Source organism: Apodemus sylvaticus, chromosome 8 (assembly GCF_947179515.1).
Source record: "Apodemus sylvaticus chromosome 8, mApoSyl1.1, whole genome shotgun sequence".
NCBI lineage: Eukaryota > Metazoa > Chordata > Mammalia > Rodentia > Muridae > Apodemus > Apodemus sylvaticus.
In genome coordinates this window covers 92485828-92509463 of record NC_067479.1, presented here as the reverse complement: position 1 = coordinate 92509463, position 23636 = coordinate 92485828, and the positions used below count along the sequence as shown (strand labels likewise).

At 41.6% G+C, this 23636-nt stretch overlaps 1 protein-coding gene across 1 annotated transcript in view; it reads left to right on the top strand.

Moving 5' to 3' along the window:
• The window catches only part of Cacna2d3 (calcium voltage-gated channel auxiliary subunit alpha2delta 3), an 827632-nt gene that overhangs the window by 773193 nt on the left and 30803 nt on the right, over positions 1–23636 (top strand). The window contains exons 32-35 of the mRNA XM_052190624.1: positions 2165–2240; positions 5125–5177; positions 6678–6733; positions 15967–16078. Of these exons, the coding sequence (XP_052046584.1) occupies positions 2165–2240; positions 5125–5177; positions 6678–6733; positions 15967–16078 (297 nt within the window). The remainder of the gene's footprint in view (positions 1–2164; positions 2241–5124; positions 5178–6677; positions 6734–15966; positions 16079–23636) is intronic.

Genomic DNA, 23636 nt, shown 5'->3' with positions numbered 1-23636 from the left:
CTGACATCTTTGGGGACAGTAGTAGCAAACTGTGCCCTTCCCCTTCCTTTTGCAATGAGAGGCAGGTGCTCAGGCTCGGAAGCTTCCCCGTGGTGATTCATTTGCCCTCCCCAGTGTCAGCTGGGGTCTCTGGAAAAGATCCAGGGAGAATCCTGAGCTTCCAGCCATCTGTCAGTCAGGGAGTTGCCATGGTTACCACCAGGCAGCTGGTCTTGTAAGCCAGCTGGTTCTTTCTGGCTGGGGACTCCTCAGTATCCCCTCGGCAGGAGGCTCAAAATGATCCAGGACTTTGTTTCTGAGAATTTATCTTGAGCAGCATTTGTTAGGATATTGAAGTGAGAGCCTAGCATTGAGATAGATGTGAGTGACTCTGTTCCCGAGACAGTCTCAGAACCTATTTCTGAGAAGAAAGCACAGTTGAAATGGATTCAGATTGGCCCTCAGCTCATTCTGGCCCTGGCCCTGGTTAGCTCTGTGGACTTGGGCATGTCAAGCTGCCTGACACCTGCTTTGTACTTTTGGCAAATGGGCTGATATGCTCTGGAGAATCTGTTGCTTATGGTCCCCACCCAGAGTCCATCCCACAGCAGCATGTTACCTCAGACCTCAACTCAGAATGCAGGGACGGAAGGCGCTATAACATGTCCCTCTCACCCCAGCTTTGGAGGGTGCCTTAGACTACAGTAATAAACATGGCAGCTTCCCAGTGAACTCTACCCAGCAGATGGAGGCCTGGGCCTATACTTCACCAAGGGTAGTGTGGGTCTGGCTCAAGGTCTTTATTTCTATTCCCTAAACAAAGCTGCTTATTTGTAGGAAGAAAAAGGTAGACAAATGGGAGACCATTTTTGATGGCGTCACCCGATACTGCATAGGTGATTGTGTATCCGTCCCTTTGCGCCTTATTGTGCCACTGTGTGCTAGTCACTGGTTGGAGCTGACCTCCACTGCAGTTTGGTCAGAGGTGGCCAGTTTTCTTTTTGGCATCCATACATGGATCTAAACGGTCTCCAGCAAGCTGTCTCAATTATGTCAGCATGTCTTGTGGCTCACCTAGGTGAGTTTGTCCGCAGGCAGTAATTTATGTGTATGCCTTGGAAAACAGAGGTCCTTTTCCTTGGTATATACTGTAGTAGGGGCTGGGGGAATCAGGGAGGTGAGAGACAGATACCACATCAGACCGGCCACATAGAGTGGTAGTATTATGTTGTGGTATTCTTTCTAAGGTAGCAGTAAGTGTCAAGCAATGAACTGCTCTAGAAAGGCATTCTCGTGGGGGAGAACTCTGCACTGAGAAATAGGACTGAATGCATTAAGCTGCTTGGAACCTTTCCAGGTCAGGACTTTGGTTGGCTCCCCTTTAACAGTCAGGAATTGTGGTAGGACAGTGGAAGGCAGGGGATCGTGTCTCTGCCCAGGGCTTCTGAGTAGGAGACAAGGGGCTTGCTCCATTTACCCTTATTAATTGTCAACAGGGAACTAAAATACCTCAGACAAATGATGCAGTGCTTCTGGGGCTGACAGCTCTACTTTTATCAGGAATGACAGCAAAATGACAACAAACAAGAATGTCCACATTCTTGTTTCATAAATAATGCTGTTCTTAAACAAAGATTCACTTGCTATTGGAGTGGTAACACTGAGGATTGTGGGAAATGAACAGTCCTCTCCCCATGCTTCCTTCCCATAACTTGAAGTCTTGATTCAATCCTGGTCTGTTTCCTAGTGCATGGGAACAGGCAGATGGTTCTGCTACTTTGTAGCCCTAAAGTGACTCTTTCTGGGTCTCATCTAAGAAACAGATGCCTCCAGGATCCCCGACTCAGTCAGAGTAACCTAGGAAGGATGCTCCTAGGTTAACATGATGCTCCATGTTAATTATGCTTGTTTCCAAGTAAAATGGAGAGACTTCATCAAATTGGATGGTTTTGTGCCTCCCTGAACTCTTCCAGACATCGTCAGTCCCTCCCTTTGCTAGCCTACACTGGCGATGTGATTCTGTTACAATTCACCACTATGCCCTATGCCTAGAATCGTTGGGCTTCGGCTGTCTGTGACTATAGCTCATGCTGCCAGTGACCTCTCCCCTCTCTGGCCCTAACTGAGTATTATGTAGTGGCCATATGTTTTCATTTCCTGAAACCTCTTTTTATTTCCCCCACAGAATAACCTTGTATGACTACCAAGCCATGTGTCGAGCCAACAAGGAGAGTAGTGATGGTGCCCATGGACTTCTGGATGTAAGTGGAAGGCTACGACCCAGGGAATAGCTGGGCACTTCTGCTGCCTTCAGGCTCTGTGGCTTAGACTTTAGGGTAATCAAATGTACCTTACTCAAAACCAAGAATGTTTAAAGGTATTTCCTGACTTGACTCACTAAGAACCATTTCTCTTTAAACCTGGATCCAGTGATTATATAAATTAAAAATCAGGTCAAGGTCTTAGATGGATTAATGAACAGTTCCTTTTTTATAGACAGTCAGTGGCGGGGTGGGGGATGTGTTTCACTGACTGTTACATAAGAGAATTAAAAGAATTGGGTTTAACAGAAATTGTTCTTCTGAGGGGGTTGGTGAGATCGCTTAGTCCCCACGTTTCCTTCCACATAACCTCGAGGACTCGAATTTGAGTCCCTGGGACATATATGAAAGCCAAACACATCAGTGTAGGTCTGTAAGCTTAGAGCAGGGAGTCAAGAGAATACAGTACAGTCTACCCAGCCTGAATCCCTGAACTTCAAGATCTTTGAGAGACTCTTGTCTCAAAAATCAAGGTGAACTACAACAGAGGAAGAGATATCTGTCATTTACTTCTGGCCTCTGAATACACAGGTACACACACAACTGAGTACTAGGAACATGCACATACACACACACACAGGAAAGTGTCTTCCTGTTGGATTGTAATAGTGCTCTCAGGCCTCTGCTGTTCTCAGTGCTTTCTGCTTGGGAGCTGCTTCCAGAGAGAGGGATATGACAACCTAGGATCAAGGCATACAGTGCTGTGTTCTTAGAAACCAGCTCCAGCCTGTCAGAAACCAACTATTGTCAGTTTTAAAATGTAATTTGCAATGTATGGAAAATATCAGTTTGAACCTCAATTACCTGAAAACTCAGAATTTTTTTTTTCTTCTTTAAGGTATACCTCAAGATAGCACACATATGTATACAATTGTAACCCTTGGAATGTGATTTTGGAAATACAAAAAGCCAACCAAAATGTTCACTTAAAGGACAAGATTTCAAAGCTATCTTGGTGAACTTAGCAGCCGCTGTGAGACCTGAGACCTTAGTGGGATGGTTTCTAAGAGCCAAGTGTTTAACACAATTCTTCTACTCAGAGTGAGCTAGAAAGAGTCTGAGATACAAAGTTTCAGAGAGGCAGTTGAGAAGTTGAACTTTATAGAAAACACTACTCAATGGAAACTTTAGAAACATCACTTGGAATGGGGGCTTTTTGTTTCCAAACTGGCTTTCCTGCACTTAGTGTGACTAGTTCTAGATTTGAAATCTTCCCAAGACAGGTTTTCTTCATTCCTTTTAAAAAAAGTTCAATGGCCTTAAGGTCCTCAGTGATTGTTTACACTTACAACCTTAATCCCTATTTGCATAATCCCTTTGTTTGCTCAATATCCTTAGAGTCTGGGTCTAGCAGGTTCTGCTTGAGTTCCTTTCCCCTGGCCTCTGGTGAGTCAGTGCCAAGCTACACAGCCTTGGGATTCCTCAGTCTATCCTCTCAGCTCTACCTCAGCCACCCATCTCAGTAGGAACAAAGACACAAAGACACAGAATCAGCCTAAGGTCTGATGCCTTGGCTCTATCTCAGGCTCCAGGAAAGTGATGATTTTAGTGTCATAACACCTAATGACCAGAGCATGGGGATTTGAGGCCTTTGGTTTTAAGAAATTGTTGAAGTTAATATCTTTCTCCAACACTAAACTTGGAGGAAGAGTCCCCTGGTTCAGGGACTCAATGTTAAAAGCCTTACTCAAATCAAATCAAAAAATATACAGCCTTGCAAAGCAGGGTGGGCTGGGAATAAGCCCAATGGGTTTCATTTGTTTGTTTGTTTATGCTGCTCTTGGCTGCTTTCTGGCCTGAGACAGGAACCTTTCAGCAACAGTTAGGACACTATAAATTCGTTCTTGTTTTATTTAAAACTGGGTAATTCCTCCATTCCCAGTTCTGGTTCTTATAATTAAAATGCTCAGAAAGGGGGATTAGGCAGCTGTCGCCTCAGAAACCAAGATCTGGCAAGCTCTTTCCTAATGGCAGCCACAAAAGGTGCTGAGGATTTTCTGGACCTGCTGTCTGGAGCCCAGCTCCCTGCCAGTGCCATCGTCTGCCTTGCAAATCTGCACACCACTTACATATCTGGCATACCTAGGCACAAAGAGCCAACTGAGGGGGACATGGTATTTTCCAGAATTCAGGAAATTGAATTATCCACATAGGAAATATCACAGAGTAAACAATCCGACTGCTTTTTTTAATTAAAATATTCTGAAATAAAGATTAGGCTGTCAATGCCTTCTTTTATAGCATGCAGGGGATTTTCTGCGGGGATAAAATCACATGTTCATATGGTTATCATTTTTTCAAGTCCAAATATGTAAGTGCGAGAAAGGGCAGCCCAAATCCTACATAATTCATGGAAGGCATTAAAATCAAGTGTGTTCAATTTGTGCCTCTCTCAATGAACAACGCACAGTGATGGAAAACTGCGAGTTACCTTTCCAAAGGGGAGCAGTACGAATTACCATTTGAAATTAGTTACATGATTCCAGCCCCTCAGCACCAGGCTGCAAAATATTAGCCCCTAGAGGGTAAAGGTTTAAGCATCATTTGCTGAACTTCCTCCTTCCTCCCAGTGATAACCCTTGTATTAGATCATGTTTATTTTACTTGTAAATCACATCTCATGACAGGGGAGTTCAAAGTTTTAAAATGTTAGTTTTGGGATCCAGTATCTAAGCATTTTCTTCCTTTAGCTAGACCCTCCCTGGTTTTTAACATGATATCCATCTCTCTAGAAGAATAACATTGTCTCTATGTAAAGCCTTAAGTCAAACTACAAACATCTTATGTAATCCATTGTTTTAACTGGGTGAATTCTTCCCTTCAGCCCTATAAGGCCTTCCTCTCTGCAGCTAAGTGGATAATGACGGAACTTGTCTTGTAAGTACCATCTGCTATGTTCTTTTCAGCAAGTATCCTGTTCCTCTGTTGCTCTGATAAAGTGAATGGGGAGATGGTACTTCCTGTTCTCTCTGACCCTTAGATCCATGGAACACCTCAAAGTATTGAACTCTGAGACCACAAAGTTATCTTGTTTTAATGTTAGTCATTTGCAAGCACTCTGCAAACCTCCTTGTCATCCTTGAGCAGACTAACAGCTTAGGATACACAAGCCAAATCTATTTATTGTGGTTACTGTTAAATTTAACACGGATGCCTGGCTGTCTTAATGCTGCCTGGGTGGGCTGTGGTCAGGAGAACACACAGCTAAGCTGTCCACTGTTGCTCTGATGTCTTGGCTTGGGCAGAAGCCAGGTTTACAAGGACTACAGACAGAGAGGGTTAGGGGCTCTTCCTAGGTGTGAGTTAATACGTTTACCTCATCAAATTGAGGATCCTGGAAGACTTTGTGACTTAGGTCAAACTTGAAATGTGACAAAGATGAAAACCCTGGCCTCCAGATGACACGATACATTGCAACAACAGTGTATCCCAGAAAAGGGAATTCCATGACCAGAATGTTGACCAGAACACCAAACTATTGCTCTTCTTTCTACCAGCCATGAGCCAGTATGTGTGTGTGTATATATATATATATATAGATAGATAGATGTGGATGTACACACACATACATATATACATACATACATGTTTCTATATACATATACATAAAATATGTATATAGACATATGTACATGTACATTTAATGTAAACCTATATTAATCCAACAATGTTTTTACATCCAAAGGCAAACAAGTGCTCTGTACAGAAAGGACATGGATGATACATTAAGACTAGTGGTAGGATGTTCATGGAGAAGTAACTGTTAGGGATACTAACCATGGGTCTGAAAAGTACAGGACTACATTTTTTTTTAATCTATCACCATTCATTTAAGAAGGTGATTTATCTTTGTATCCTTCACTAGCAATTGAGAAATTGTGATTTTTTTTCTGAAGTTAGATTATGGCATGATTTTGTAAAAATCCGACCCACTCCTTGCTCCCATGCACTTTCGCTGAACTCTTCCTATATTGCTGCAGATTATGGTTCTGATCCAAAAGAATGTTCTATTTTTAAGTTCTGAAATAGGGCAAAGGCCCTTTAGAAACTGACTAATTTTTGTGGAATAAAACTGGGTTAGAGGATAAGTAAATAAAGGTGAACTAGAGGCTGACTCTGACCAAATAGCAGACATTTCTCAACCAGGAATCCCTTGCAACTACCGTGATTGAAGCCACAGAAGGTAAAACAATTTCTTCCCAAGTTAGATGAAGCCTAGTGGCAATTCAGTGGAAACTCAGCTAGCCACAGCAACATCCCAAAGTGCAATGTTATTCTTTCAAATGGGGAGGGGCAGCACAAATGACATAAAACTGTACTACTCTACCTAGGGTTTAGCTGATCTCGTAACCCTGTACTTTTCCACTGTTTCTTTAGGTTCCTGGTGGAGTTTAACCTGTGCAGTTGGTGGCACTCCGACATGACAGCTAAAGGTAGGCAGCAACTGGGGTTTCTGTTCCTTAGTGTGAGTGATGAATCTTGGGTCCCTGATGCTCTTCATTAGGGATCCATTGGCTTGCATTAAACCATGCAGGACAAATCTTAACAGTTCTTCCGCTCTGTCAGCAGAAAGCCCCTCTCTGCTGAAGCCTATGCCATGTAATGAGAATGCTACAGATTCTTTAACTCAAGTTCACTTTGACCTGACAGGAGGAGCCACCCTTTGGTGGGGCTGGAGAGATGGCTCAGTGGTTAAGAGCACTGACTCCTCTAACAAAGGTCCTGAGTTCAAATTCCAACAACCACATGGTGGCTCGTAACCACCCATAACAAGATCTGACACCCTCTTCTGGAGTATCACAAGACAGCTACAGTGTACTTACATATAATAAATAAATAATTTTTTAAAAAAAGAAAGAAAAGAAACCTTCATAAAGCAACAGGAAAGGCAAAGGGATGCAGAGAAGTTACCCATGTTCTGGCTGGAAGACTGGATAAGCACTCTAGTTTCGTCTGCACAGCTGTAGACACATGAGTTAATTATTTGAGTGGTGGGTAGTGGATAGATATTCTCAGAAGCTCAAGTCTACAATATATCTAAAGTTAGGCTTGATGTTAGCAAACAAATCAGTCTCACTTTCTCTATCATTAGCACGGTGGGAAGAACTCTCTGTCTCTCTCTCTCTGTCTCTCTCTCTCTCTCTGTCTCTCTCTCTCTCTCTCTCTGTGTGTGTGTGTGTGTGTGTTTGTGTGTGTATAATAAGTCTGATGACCAGAGTAAATGGAAGCTCAGATGCTACTGTAATTAATTAATCCCTAATAATGCAGATGACGGGGTTGACATTGTCAGTGATATTTGCTATCACTGCATGGTTGAACACTGTCCCCTGGCCACCTGTCTCTTCCAGGCCTTCTGAGACAGTGCAAGTTCTTAGATATTCTCAGTTGTTGTTGTTGTTGATGTTGTTTGTGCATGTGTGTGTATGTGTTCTGAATTTCTTAAATATATATATACTAAAGACTGTCAGGCTACTAGTATTCACTTTATTTTCAACTCTTTGTCATTTTTTGAACTGTGGGATCATTAAGAGGTACAACTTAAGTTTTGGATATTGACATTGCATTTTGCTCCACAGGAGCCTTCTGAGTGGATTTTCTGAATCCCTAGGCATTTACTTCTGTTCCCTCCTGAGTCCGTTCACACTGGATCCCTGCTCTAGCCTACTGCCATCACCCTGCTGTTTCTCTTACACCACACTAGGTTTCCTCGGTGACTATCTATGTATGCATATTCTCATCAGCACCCAACCAAGGTTGAGAGTACAGTAGGTACTTTGCTTATCAGATATCCTTTAGAGTCATTCCTGTGCCAGGCATGTCCCTTTCAAGCCCACTGGGTTGGCTCTGGTTTTGAATTGTAGGCCATGTTCATTATCCTAGTTTAGAAGTTCAATGTAAGTAAGTAACTGAGATGATGAAGAAGGTTTTACATAGTCAACAGGACACTCCCAATACCAAATAACAGCTTGTTAAGTATCTCCTAATGAGATCAGTTTAGGGTTATAATTCACCCACAGAAAGGTCTATTATACTGATACTGCAAAATTTTTAATTAAATTTATAAAATATTGATGTGTTTAGATAGCCAGATGCAAGGGCTTATGCCTGTAGGCCCTTCAGCTACTCAGAAAGCTGTGGCAGGAGATTGCTGTGAGTTTAGGAAGAGGAGATATCCTGAGCCACATAACAAGATTCACATGGTCTACCAGAAACCATAAAAATATATAACATGATAAACAAAAGCCAAGACACAAGACCAGTGATAGGGATACAGTCAGAAATCCACACGAGGAATAGGAAATAAGAAAGAGAGCCAACTATAACTCATAGGGACATCAAAAAAGACTATTATATCCACTGAAGAAGTGTTACCTCTGGTATGGATTTGCTTTTGTTGATATTATACACACTGTATTTTTAAGGTAGGGTGGGGCATAGATAAATCAGTAGGACTTGAAGAGCAGGGTTACAGCTTGATTAGCCTCTCCACACCATCTTTCAATGGGGCCTGTAAGTAACTGGGAACAAGGACCCACTCCATTTAAATGAGGCTGTGCTGCCTCTGCAGTAGCTATCTAGCCAACAAGTTGGAGCCTGTGCGGGCAGGTCTGGGAACCTCTGGCTTCACTGATGCTTAGTGAAGGTTAATTAGATATAGTACAGGATTGCACTGGGCACTGGAGCACATGTGCATGAGTCTAGTGCAAAAGTGTGCGTCCATGCTTTGATGGTGGAGGTGACTATTTCATAGGAATAAGCTTTGTGCTGAGGGTAGTAGAAGCATCATCTTTCGGTGGTTAATTTTTTTTCCTGGAATTTCTCTTCACAGTTGAGCACAGTTTTCTCTGAGCAGTTTCTCTGTGTAGTTGAGAATGATCCCAAACTTTTGATCCTCCTGTACTTCCATCTGCCTCTCCAGTGCCTCTCTTTATTCAATGCTGAGGAGTACATCTTCCTGAATGGTAGACCTGTAGTCTACCCACTGAGCTACATCCTCAGTTCTCAAGAAAGACCATCTTTATGCCAAATTCCATGGTCAGAGCTCCCATTCTCACATTGTTCTGTCATCTCAAACCTCTATGCTAGCTTTTCATGCCAGACTTAACAATTACTTTTTCTTTTCTTTTCTTTTCTTTTCTCTTCTCTCCTCTCCTCTCCTTTCCTCTCCTCTCCTCTCCTCTCTTTTCTTTTCTTTTCTTTTCTTTTCTTTCTGTCTTTTGTGAGCTCATCCCCATGATCTTTGCTTTGCCTGGAGCAGTATTATTTAACTGAGGGGAAGCTCTGTTTCCCAGCAGTCACTGCATTATCTGGGGATATTTTTGATTGTCACAGCTTGCTACTGGCATCTAGTGGGTAGAGGCCAGCATGCTGCTAGACATTATACAACACTCATGACAGTCCCTACAACAAACTGATAGCAGAGTCAGTAGGGACAACATTGAGAAGTCCTGGCCATGATGGAGGGTACAGATCAAGGCAAAGTGGCATGAATACTATAGACACTCTAGAAGGCTGCCACTCTGAGCTTTCCATCCCCTATTTCTTCACAGCTGCCCCAACATGTGTGAGAATTATAATGTGATACTTTAGTCCTCAATGCTCTGCCTTGAGGGTCTTCTTACAACCCCTCCTAAAAGATAATTTCCAGATGTCCCTTTACTCTAGACCACTGATTCGCAACCTGTGGTTTTAAACCCCTTTGGGAGGTCACATATCAGATATCCTATATATCAAATAATTTACATTATGATTCAGAATAGTAGTATAATTACAGTTATGAACTATTAACAGAATAATGTTACAGCTGAGGGGTTACCATAACATGTGTTAAAGGGTCCCAGTATTCGGAAGGTTGAGAACCACTGCTCTAGACTGTGACACCTTCATCACACAGATTATAGAAAAAATTGGTCCTTTACATTGCTACCAATGATGTGCTGGCATAGAGCACAATACCATCTCCAGAGCCCTGGGAAACCCTTGTAAATCCCTTCAAACTCCTCCCTCCACTTTAGCTGAAAGGTGGCCACTGGTATTACATATCACCAGATCTCAATGAAGACACAAGTCATATAGATAGATAAGTAGATAGAAGGAGAGAGAGAGAGAGAGAGAGAGAGAGAGAGAGAGAGAGAGAGAGAGAGAGAAAGAGAGAGAGAGAGAACCTCAGCTGCCTGTCTTTAAGCATACTGTAGATCTGGATTCCTACATATGAACTGTCTTACTCTGGCCCACTGCTATCTACTCTACTGGGCATTAATATGATTTTTTGCTCTGCTGTATATGAAGACGCCGAAATGAATATGTGTATGTGAATTCATCCAGGGGATGCTACTATTATGAGGACATTTTGTTAAAAGTCGGTGTAAATCCTGAATCTAGTGCAGGGGAGGAGTGGGCTTAGCACCATCTTGACTTGCAATTCATTCTAAATTTACCATTCTCTCACTAGATAAAGACTCTGAGCTGAGACATACGTCTTTGTTTTAGCTAAAAATGGAATCCATAATTATACTGTTTATCTGCCTCATTTCCTTGATGAGGGGACTGTGGAAGCCCGCTTCTACTTGATTACCACAAAGGTCTCATTTGGGTGAAATTTCACAAAGAGAATGGAGCTCACTGGCACCCTGTTATGGATGGGGATGTATCCTCAGAGACAAAAGGAGAGGGCGGCTATTCAAATGGCAAATCTATCCATTCCCGATTGCCTGCACTTAATTACTGTGAACCCCAGTCGGTTGTTCTCATCAGGGACATTTGTTGCTAAGGGAAAAATTCAAGCAATCTGATTGTGTGCATGTCCCCTTGAATGCTCTATTGGGAGCCAGTGGTGGGTCATGGTGACGTCAGCTTCAGACACACATTTAACTGGAATGGGAGAGACAAATCAGAGTATCAGCAGGTACGGATCCCGGGTGAAACTATCCTGGACCTGCCACTCACAGCTGCATGCCTTTGAACAGGCATCTTACTTTCACAGAGTTTTAATGTCTTTGCCAAATTATGCAGTAATGGAGCTTTGCTTGTCGCGTGGTGATGAAGGTTCTGTTCACAGATGCACTGTGACTCTACACAGATCCGGAGATGCTGCTGACAGGGTTTAGTTGCTTCCATCTAAGTGAACTGAGATGGTAGAAGGGTACCACATAGCACAGAGTACTTACCGAGTATAAAGCATGTCCTGGATCCCACCCCCAGGATAGCAGTCAATCAATACAGACATACATACATACGACTATGACAAACCACTCTTTGTAGAACTTAAGGCAGACTGTGTCCAGATTCTGAGCCACAACTGTCTCTTCTGGGAGAAGAAGTGACCTAGGCTAGCACCAGCATCTTTGAATACCCTTACCTTTGTTAGATCACGAGGTTTGAGGAAACAGAACTCAGTGAGTAGATTGCTGGCAGCTTCCGTTATTGGTTTGAAATTCCAAAGATAAACAGCACTGGCTGGCAGATGTGGATGGTTGTTTTCCGTGTGCTCCAGACGGAAAGGCCCAGGTTAGTCAGAGTAAACGTGGCTATGGCTTGGTTTTGGTTAATTTGTAAAATTGCAACTTCCAGCCTATCTACAGTCATGCTGTAAATAGAGTCAACAGTTATCGCTCCATCAGCATGAGCACCCTACAATTGTCCAAGGAAAAAGAATTTCATCTCCAGGGAGGATTGGGGCCAAATGAGCTTTGCCGGGGACATTTTGGACCCATTCCATTATAATGGGGCTCGGACAATTAGAGTTAGAGATGGTGAAATTATCAAGCTTATTTGAATCATGTGTGTGTGTGTGTGTGTGTGTGTGTGACTCCCCCACCCCACCCCGGGCCACCTTTGTGCTATTGGACTGACTTCACAAATCCATGAAGCATATATCCATGCTGGAGCAAAACCAGCTCGAGTTCAAAAGCTGTCTCTGCCACCTACTCCCTGGGTGACTTTGGACAATTTAATTCAGTCTTCTCCCTTCTGGCTCCTCTAGGAAGCAAAGATTTTAAAAGAAAAGAAAGTTCCTACTTCCTAGTTTATTTCTTAATCTTGTCCTATGTTGTTGTTAAGTAAATTCACGTGTACCAAGCAGAACAGCACCTGGCACCCAGGAGTTCTTTAACAAACCGAATTGTTTATCAGCAGGTTTGACATGATGCCGGCCTGTATGTGCCTTGTCAGCTTAATCTACACTATTGTATATTTAATCTTTATTTTATTTAGAAAGGAGCTTTGAGGTTCAGATACTTTAAATATAAAAAGAAGGTTCCCTGAATCGACTATTAGAATCACTTGCCAGTCAGAGAAAAATTAATTGTGAAGAACTGTGAAAATAAGGTGTGTTGCCAAATTGTAGCCAGGTAGCCCTGCCGCCAGGTAAGAGCACAACAGAGGGAGGAGGAAGGAGAAAGCGAGGTGACCCAAAGGATTCCAAGGAAAGCCACCTACCATCAGGCACTAAGGAAGTCCTGGGCATGGGAAGGGAACAACTTCTCACCTTCTCCCTCGGGGACAAGCAGTTTGGCAGTTTGTCACATGTGACTGAATTTCTCCCATTTGTTTTATCTGTTGAATGTGCTTAGAAAAACAAACAAAAACCAAAACAAACAAAAACACTATCCAAGGGGAGATGATGGGAAGATGGAGACATCGCTCAGAAGTTAAGAGCATTTGTCCTCTGTGTGTGTGTGTGTGTGTGTGTGTGTGTGTGTGAGAGAGAGAGAGAGAGAGAGAGAGAGAGAGACTTTTCTCGTGAAAAGCAGTGTGTACATTAATGCTCTCTCCTCAACCAAGCCCTGTGAGGTGACCTCAGGTCAGTTAAGTCACATGTTCCGGTGGGAAAAAAAGGCTAAAACTAGACTCTGAATGATTTTTTTTTTAATATATTTTTTGTTTACATTTCAAATGATTTCCCCTTTTCTGGCCCCCACTCCCGGAAAGTCCCATAAACCCCCTTCCCTTCCTCTGTTCTCCCACCCACCCCTTCCCACTTCCCTGTTCTGGTTTTGCCCTATACTGCTACACTGAGTCTTTCCAGAACAAGGGGCCACTCCTCCATTCTTCTTGTACCTCATTTGATGTGTGGATTATGTTTTGGGTAATCCAGTTTTCTAGGCTAATATCCACTTATTAGTGAGTGCATACCATGATTCATCTTTTGAGTCTGGGTTACCTCACTTAGTATGATGTTCTCCAGCTCCATCCATTTGCCTAAAAATTTCATGAATTCATTGTTTCTAATGGCTGAATAATACTCCATTGTGTAGATATACCACATTTTTTGCATCCACTCTTCTGTTGAGGGATACCTGGGTTCTTTCCAACTTCTGGCAATTATAAGTAGGGCTGCTATGAACATAGTAGAACATGTATCCTTATTACATGCTGGGGAATCCTCTGGGTATATGCCCAGGAGTGATATAGCAGGATCTTCTGGAAGTGAGGTGCCCAGTTTTCTGAGGAACCGCCAGACTGATTTCCAGAGTGGTTGTACCAATTTGCAACCCCTCCAGCAGTGGAGGAGTGTTCCTCTTTCTCCACATCCTCACCAACACCTGCTGTCTCCTGAATTTTTAATCTTAGCCATTCTGACTGGTGTAAGGTGAAATCTCAGGGTTGTTTTGATTTGCATTTCCCTAATGACTAATGAAGTTGAGCATTTTTTAAGATGCTTCTCCACCATCTGAAGTTCTTCAGGTAAAAATTCTTTGTTTAACTCTGTACCCCACTTTTAATAAGGTTATTTGGTTTTCTGGGGTCTAACTTCTTGAGTTCTTTGTATATATTAGATATTAGTCTTCTTTCTGATGTAGGGTTGGTGAAGATCTTTTCCCAATTTGTTGGTTGCCGATTTGTTCTTTTGGTGGTGTCCTTTGCCTTACAGAAACTTTGTAATTTTATGAGGTCCCATTTGTCAATTCTTGATCTTAGAGCATACACTATTGGTGATCTGTTCAGAAACGCCCCCCCCCATACTGATGTCCTCAAGGGTCTTCCCCAGTTTCTTTTCTATTAGCTTCAGAGTGTCTGGGTTTATGTGTAGGTCCTTGATCCATTTGGAGTTGATCTTAGTACAAGGAGACAAGGATGGATCAATTTGCATTCTTCTGCATGCTGACCTCCAGTTGAACCAGCACCATTTGTTGAAAAGGCTATCTTTTTTCCATTGGATGTTTTCAGCCCCTTTGTCGAGCATAAAAAAGCATAAAAGCATATTCCAATGTGCTCTGACTTCAAATAGTCTCCTCAGCAGAAAAACACATATGTTAGATACAGTTGTCTTAGAATTTAGACCCATAGCCAGGCAGTGGTGGCGCACATCTTTAGTCCCAGCACTTGGGAGACAGAGGCAGGCAGATTTCTGAGTTCGAGGCCAGCCTGCTCTAAAGAGTGAGTTCCAGGACAGCCAGGGCTACACAGAGAAACCCTGTCTCAGAAAAACCAAAACCAAAACCAAAAACAAAAAAGAATTTAGACCCATAGGTCACAGCTTATGGATGTCCTAATAATTATCTGACTGTGTGCAGCCAGGTGTTTTGCAGATGTTGTTCTCATGGATGCTCAGATCCCACAGCATCCCAGGAAGACAGTTTTCCCTGCTTCTGATATTCCTCCATATGTACCTGGAGCATAACCAGTATTCTATTCATCACATTTTGGAATTACAAATATAATTCCAAATGTAGGCATAGAATTATGATGAGCCAAAACAAAACAAACAAATCTGGTGGTTGCTGGGAAACTGAAGCTATTCCACCACCATGGTGCAGATGTAAATTAGCAGACCTACTACTACTCAGAGAAGAGTGCCTGAGCCACCAGCACCCCTACTTCGTAGAGGAGAATGCTGAGGGTTAGCTAGCAGCAGCAGAGTTAGGAATCTGTTCTCCAGACTTCTCTCAGGTAGGAGCCTTTGCACTTCAAAGCCAAGGACACTTATGCCGTTTGATTACTGTTATCATTGTTATAATTAATCCAACACTTAACACTATGTACTAAACACTTTTATCAACCTCTGAAAAGAGCTTGGTTCACTTCGGTGCAAATAAGAATACTGAGACTCAGAAACAGTTTGGATCCCAACTACTGGGTGAAAGTTATCTAAACTACTATACCTCCAACCTATATAGATTGCCATTCTCCTATCCCCATTATTTAACTGACACAGAGTCTTCTTGAGTGAGAAACTTCAAAATAATGAAGTTGGGTCTATGGTATACTTCAATGACATTATGTATTTTATTATATAAATCTGTTCACAGTTCTTTAAATAATAGAACCATACAATCATATCATGACATTTGTCTTGACCTCGATAATATGGTAATATGGTACAGGTTACATTTGTATGTGTGTATTCAGATTCCCAGATGTGTTGATGCTAAATTGCTGTGAGTATGAGGTCAGAGACCCCTTGGCTGAAGTTGACCCAGAAAGTAGAATTATTATGCTGCATAAATGATGGCTGATCAAGCCAACACAACTGCTTCAGGAATTATAGCTTTACAGAGTTGCTTGGCAGATGAAATCACCCAACTAATTAGAAAATAGTGCATTGTGCTGTGCCGAGAAAAATCACAGAGCTTCTTAAGGAGAACTGCATCTGAGCTGGGTGGGTTGCCAGGCTCTGAGCCTGAATACCAAGCTTTCATTATTTTCTTCTCTCCTTTCCCTACAGCCCAGAAACTGAAACAGACCCTGGAGCCTTGTGACACTGAATACCCAGCCTTTGTTTCTGAACGCACCATCAAGGAGACCACAGGGAACATTGCTTGCGAAGACTGTTCCAAGTAAGCCACCCCAGCCCCTGCAGCCCACTGCACACACCTTTCCATTGACTGTGGAGCTTTTCCCATGGGCCAAGGAGACTGGAATACAGTTCTACAGAGAGCCAGGAAACATGGCTGCCCACTGGTATGAGGGCATCATTTCATCAGCTGGGAAGAAATGGCTCTTGGTTTTGGTATTAAGATTGGGAAACATTCAGAATGTATAACAATACAGCCTGGAGTATGTTGCTATTTGGAGGAAGTGCTAATTGGTGTTTCCCCAGCTAACAGTTGGCAACTTCAGCAGATGTACTTAGATGTATGTAGAGAGGACAGAGCCTTTGTGTATACTTGAATCCCACCTACAAGGTATAGTTCCTATGTGGTCTGATGTCGAGCATCTAAGATCTAATGAGCATCTAAGGTCTAATGACAAACATATTTTAGCAATTTCATTGATTATTTAGAGACTTGGCTCTCTGATCCTATTGGGCTGATGGCTACTGAATAGTTGGGTCATTCTTATTGATTTGGGTACCCTGTGCTTCCAAGACTATGTTGTTAACAACCACAGTCACTTTCAATGCGCTGCCCTACTCTTTGATCAGTTCACTATTGGTGGCTGACTTGTGATGACCATAAGCTTCCTTTCGTATATATTTTAATACAGTCTGCTTTGTCCTTTTTTGATTTATGCATTGTATACCACTCCTAAGAAAGTCTTTGCCTTTCCTAACCCAGCAGTGTTTGCATTTTCCTTCTGAACACATTCATGTGTGTTGTTTGTATTTAGAACTTTAACCCCATGCAGTCTGTATGTGCTGCCCAGCACAAATGGACTTCTGGCTTTTCCATATAGTAGACAAGTATAAACCTGTACTTCGTTTCCAGTGTGTAGGTGGTAGGGTTGAGATGCTATTCACACAGTGGCAGCCTCACCAAATGATGAATCTCTTACACAGCATCCCAAGCTTTAAGAAGCACATGGTTCTGTGTGTGAATGTTCATAACAGAGACCTTATGTAACGTGAAAATCATACTTCTCCAAATAAAACTGCCATTGCCCATTATTGCCAAGAAAAAGAAAACACCCAGGCTAAAACATATTGCTAAATTCATGCCTTCGGTCTACTTGACTTATTCCACTTATATCTGTTGTCAAAAATAAAAATGGCTAGAATTTTCTTTCCTATATTAGCTTTGTTGTTGATTGCACAAAATTATGTAAGAGATTTCACCCCATTTCTCTACTATTTGTAACACGTCTTACGAGATGAATATATGCTTTTCATGAATTTGGTAAACATGCATGCAGCTTCCCACAGCTATGTATCCACAGATATGTGGGTGGGATAAGCATGTACGACGACTTAGGTCACTCCTTTTGTGGCCAGATCTCTCTGGAGTTTCTGCTGCTTCTCCTTTTGTAAATGTTACATTTTATTATTTTTAAGTGAGCATGCAAATTCATGGGTTCTGTCATGTCACTTTCATATGTACATATCATTTTCTTTTCATTCTCTTTATTTTTGAGTTGATTTAGTGATTATATTTCTTTGGATGGTGTTTATTTCATCTCGTTTCCAAGTTTATTGAATTTACCCATAAATGGTGTCTGATTTAAAAAATTAACATATTTGTTATTTTCGTCTCTTTTCCTTTCATTTAAAAAATTATCTGATATATTTAAAAGTATGCCCATTTATGGGGTACCATGTGATGTTTTGAGATTCATTGTATACTTATTCAGATTAAGATGGATACATCCCAAGTATTTATCATTTCCTAATGTTAAAGATATTCAAAGTTCTCTCTTCTGGCTTTTTAAAAAAATATGCAATACACTGTTCCCTTTTAATTTGTGAGTTTTAAATTCTTTCTCTGTCCCCTGCACCTCTGCCTCTGCCTCTTTCTTCCTCTCTGTCATCACGTACTCTTCAGACTTCCAAAGATGTGTTGTTTGTCTTTGTTCTGTGTTTTGAGTTTACTCTGTTTTTAATCATTAAGTATCTTGTGTTTAGTGTTCAGCTTTTCTCTGTGTGCATCTCACACTCCATCCCAATACATCTTCATCAATGGGATGTCCAGGTTTACAAATTTAGGCTGTAAAGGTTTTCTGACTTGAAGCCATTTGTATCTGCACATATTCAAATGGTGGTTGGGATTTTATGATAGGTTTTGAGGCTCTTCTTGCTTAGTATTGGTGTCTAATTAAATGGTGTGGTAGCCCATACAATGTCCTTTTTTGTCTATGTGCAAAATTGGTAACTGTAGTATTTGTTCATGTGCTTTGAAAGCAAGATGTTTTCAAATATTTTTTTAGAAAGATCAATATTTACCTATTGGACCCAATGTGATCAGCGTATTTCAAACCTCTGCTCATTTTTTTCTATTGTGTATATGAGTTTTTATTACGGATGTCATATAATCTTTTCCCAGGGTTAGGGGGTTTTACCTATCATCCAGTTCATCTTACGATCTAGACTCTGGAGTTGTGTTACCATGGGAATCTTTGTTTGGATCAAAGAATGCTTCCTAACCGGTCATTCCTTTCTCCTAATCTATGTATGAGCCATCTTTATACATAAATACCTCACAGCTCAGCATCTGCTTCATTCTGTTTACCACACAGGTAAAGCTGCTTATTCAGGGAGTGTTGCCTAGTCACATGTCCCCAGTCCCTTCATGTCTCAGTTCCGCTGGTGTCTTTTTCACAAGGGATTTTGCTCTGTACCTAGCATGCAGCTGGATTTGACATTTTCATTGTCTGTATCCTCTGCTGGATGGACTCTTGGACACTACTCTTGTGCTTTCAGAAGAGTTTGGATTTATTCCTATCTTCATTTGGGATGCTTTTCTTTACCCAGCTTTGTTGTTAATTTTTGCTTTTATTATTATTTTTTTTTTTTGGAATTTTCTGTATCTACCTTTCCCTCTGTGAGTACACAAGTATACCCTGCATCCTTCCAGTGGCTACCCTTGCTCTGTAGATGTGCCCTGATTAGTTAGAGCCTCTCCCTGGCTCATGAACAAACAACAACTTGAAAGACGTCTCCTGGCTCACCTGTAAAGCTCCCACATCCTATAGTTTTAATGCAGTAACTATTTGATTTAATATAGCCTGTCATTGGTTACCTCTGCCACCATGTTTTGTTTTGTTTTGTTTTTTGACCATGGTTGCTTCAGGAGTATCATTTTTATTTTTAGTTGTTAGGAACCATATAGGAGTGACACATTCTCCTGTGCTTTGTTTAAAGTCCTCCAGGAACACTGTCATACAGGTCAAGGCTTTCTACTGACTCCTGAATTTCAGCTCTGGAATTTAGTAGGTCTTTCCCCCCCCCCTTCAATGGCTTTCACAGAGTCCCTCCTCTTGCCTGTTCTGAAGTTTCATTGAGGTAATTTTCAATATTAATTTATCCTTTTTGCTTATTTATCTTTTGTGGTTTTTTTTTTTTAACTCAGCTTCCTTTTTTTCTGCTGCTTAAAATGTCCACTCTGTTCTTAATATGCATGACTTTCTAGAAGATTCATTTGCTTCTTTTAACTGTAGTTATTTCTTCAGTACAGTCTTTGTTATGTTCTCTGTGCTAAATAGTGAGCTTTTAAGAGTGTTCTAGTCGCATCCCTTGGAGAGCTACTGACCATCCTTGTTCTGGTGCCTGCTTCCTTTGATGGTAAATTCCTTACTTGTGTATTCTGTTATGCTTTTTTAAACTCTGAACTTGTCTTGCATAATAATTATTAGTCTGTGGCACGAGCACTGGGTTCAAGTTTCTATGGTAGCTGTGCCTCTGGGCTCCTCTCTTGTATCTTATTGGAATTGACTGCCTGGGAATAATTGTGATATAAGTCTTTCAATGTAGGGGCTTCATCACCATATAATTGTGCTAAATATTTTCTTTAAGCACAATTCATTTTCAGGGGGACGCTCGACTTCTCGTGGGTCCTGCTGTTCTCCCCCCCCACCCCCAGAGCCCTGGAGCGGGCAGATTATCAGCTCCTTATAGTTAACTGTGCAGCGTGGCCTTCCCTCCTCCCATAAGCTCTCTCTTGCCGTCAAACAGGTTTTGTTTTCTCAGGCCACTCCACATATCTGAGTGTTTATGGCAGGACAGCTTTTATATTTGTCCAATCTGTCATGTCACAGGGTTTTCTTCTGATTGGGGACCTTCTAGGAAAGGGATGAATCTGTGTAGTGCTTTAGCACAGGGGGCCTTGGGAGTACAAGTTCAGGATGTGAGCCCTGCCTTCTTAATTTCTTTGTGATAACAGGCAAAAAAAGTCAAATTGTAGAAGACTTTCTCTTTCTTAGGTAATTTGTGGGATAATAATAGTAAGCTTCTCATGGACTCACTGCAAGAGCCAAGTGAGAAAAATGATGTTATGGGTTTAGCACTACGCCTGGAACAAACAAATACCCAGTAAATGGCCACGTTCCATGCATGGATAGTGCTCTGGAATACTTGTATGTGTGTCCCCTGCCCCCCAAAGTCATATGTCAGAACCTGTTTCTCATTGTGATAATAACAGTAGGTGTTGTCCTTTAAGAGTTGATTAGGATCTGAGGCCTGCACTGCCACTCCCCAGTGAAATTAAAGCCCTTATAAGAGAAGCTTGGCGAAGTCTATCTGCATCTCTACCCCATCTTTGAGCAGAGGGTAAGGTCTCTCTACAAAGTCAGTCTGCTGGTGAAAAACAGCAAACAATTTTGCTTTTCTTAAGTTATTTACAAAGGTGTTTTGTTAAGTGCCACAAATGGCTGAAATGATTCATATCACACAGTCACTAAGTTTGAACCCTGAAAAATGTTCTGGAGACATATGAATATTCCTGTCCCTAGTCTAATATCACTCTTGTCCCCACAGAAACAGAAACTATGTGTTAGATTTTAATAGTACATCTTAGAAGTTACTGACAAACCATGACTTTGTATTCTGGGGAAGTAGATGCCACCAATTTAACAATAAAGAATCTTACAGACCAAAGGAACATTAAATACCCAGGCATCAAGATTGCAAACTCAAGGTCACCCTTATGTCTTGGCAATCATACAGATGTTATTCTTCTGGCCATCGTACCCAAGAAAGCAGAAGAAAATCTAAGTCAGGCAATTGATGAGAAAAGCAATATTTTCCCTTTATCCCTCAAAATGAGAGACCAATAGTGCTGTTTCCTTAAAATTACCTAAAGGTCTCAGAACAAAGAAATGTTCACCTACCACTTGGCTACATGGGAGACCATGGCATTCTCCTGTCATCCACAGATTAGGTTGTTGCCATGGAGAATTCGTGGGTGGATGGGGTAGACACATGTGAGGTTGGCTTTGTGTGCAGAATCATCTCTGCTTGGTTTCAGATCTTGAAACCCTGCTGAGATGGGGGAGTAAGGAGGGGAGGGGAGGCGTTGAAGTGCTCAGGAGTGCAGATGGGAGGGCTGCAGCTCTTCCTTCAGCTTTTGAGTAAGCTTTTGATGGAAGCATGGCTCACAGGGAAATATATGCAAATCCTAAGGTTTCAGGTATAGGCTTGGGGTGGGGGCTGTCAACATTTCACTAAGAACAGTTGTATACTACTCTTCTTTTTTATTTTGCCACACAAATCCATCCATACTGAATGTTGGAAGACCTCAGAGAGCAGCACCAGCTCCTCAGCAGCCCCCCAACATATCCCGTTTGGCATAATGTCCACTTCCCATGGGACCACCACTGTCTGGATTTCTGTGTTCATGGATGGTTTCTGTACCTGTAACCTGTGAGGTGATGGAGGAGTTAATAAAATAAGGAGCTCCATTACTGTCTGCCGATCCCTTCCCATCTTTTCTAGCTCCGTTATATAGAACGCAATTTATTAGAACATGTTTATTATCTTAATAGAAATATATATAAAGATGCTGTTTATCCCTCCATGTGAGCATTTATTCCTGGAATTCAGGCTGTTAAGGAAGAAAGTAATATTACTTAATTTTTGACATTTACCTTTCCTTCATGGCTCACAGATAGTTCAGTCTAGTGTCCAGTGCGGTGGCAATAAGAAAGCTGTGTCTGCCCATGATGTTCTTTATGTGTAATTAGTAGAGAAAACTGTCACATTTTGCCTGAAGCAAAAATATTTTCAGATAAAGTTATCAAGGATTATTGCTAAATTTTGATCAACTTTACAGGTAACTTCAGGTCAGGAGCAATTCCATTCAAAAATAACACAACTTTAGCATTTGGCCAGAAGTAAGCTGGAAACTGAGTTTGGTTAAAATTATAGTATTTGAGAATTTATGCACTAAGATCTTTTTCATAGAAAAACATCTCGCCTTCCGCAAAGGAACACAGAGAACGGAATCCGTCAGCAACTGGTCTCAAGGCAGTGATTACTTTCTTCCACAGGCAATGGCCAGCCCTAGAGCCACAGTCCCAAAGAATCCCCTTCCTCTCGTGGGAACAGACATGAGCTGCGGGTGTGCTCCTGGTGTGCCATTAACAATCTCCCATCCCTTAAAGGGAATCAGATGACCCTGGGCTTAAGCTGTTCTCAGGGCTCAGGGAGTCATGACAGGTGATTCTAGCCACAGTGTGAGTTTGATTTTGTTCTTCAGGGAAGAAGAGCTGCGCTGCACTCCATTTCGATGTGCAGTTTTCTGTATCACAAGATGGTCCAACATGGAACATCTATCCAGGAATGACTCATTTTCTGTAAATAGAAACCTTCAAACTGGCAACTCCAAAAGTGGACATTTATCTGCCTTTAACACAGACAGTATATTATATATTATAGCACAGAGAGACAGTATGCAATATTTTTTTTAAAAAGGATTTACAAAAATATAGGGTTCATTAAGAATGCAGGAGCCTAAAAGAAAATAAGAATTTACATAAGAATGTCATTAGGGTTGGTGGTTTGGATGCCGTAAGCAATAATTTTCGTCATTCAATATCCCACTGATTATTAAATTAATCTGTTACTCAAACAGCAATCGAAAACAACTCAGCCCATATTTTCTGGGCATTTGTTACTGTCAACAAGTTCACAGAAGTGAATGTCTAAAAAAGAGTGTGAAGTTTTATGATTTTTCCAGAACATTTCCTTACCTCTTGATAACCCCACCCCTTGGCTAAGCAAGGGAGCTGATCCACAGAGGTTTCCCTGGAAGGAGAGCCAGTTGTAAAGTGTAATGCCTGGATCCTGCTGAAAGTAATTAATCAGAAATAAAACCTTAAGTACATGTCACATTTAGAGGCTCAGATGCCTTGTTCTGTGTCAGTGCTGGTAAACTAATTCCTAAGGTAAAGTGGGCTCCTTTCTTTTGTTTTTTTAGTCTGTGATTTTTCTCTTGCTAACACCACTCATCGGTTTTCATAAAAATTCTACTGCCATCATTTTCACTTCAGGATCTGTGCAGGGATTTTGCTCATCTTCCTGGGAGCTCCCAAAGCCTTGGCTCCACTCTTCTCTCTCATCACCCAGCCCTGTGTGCCTTTCATTTATCCTCTAAACTGAAGGAAAGTAATTGGTCTCGAAGCTGTGTTGACATGTTCCGTGGGCTATAGTTCCGAGGACCTTCATTCAGAGATGCTGAGTTCTTAGAG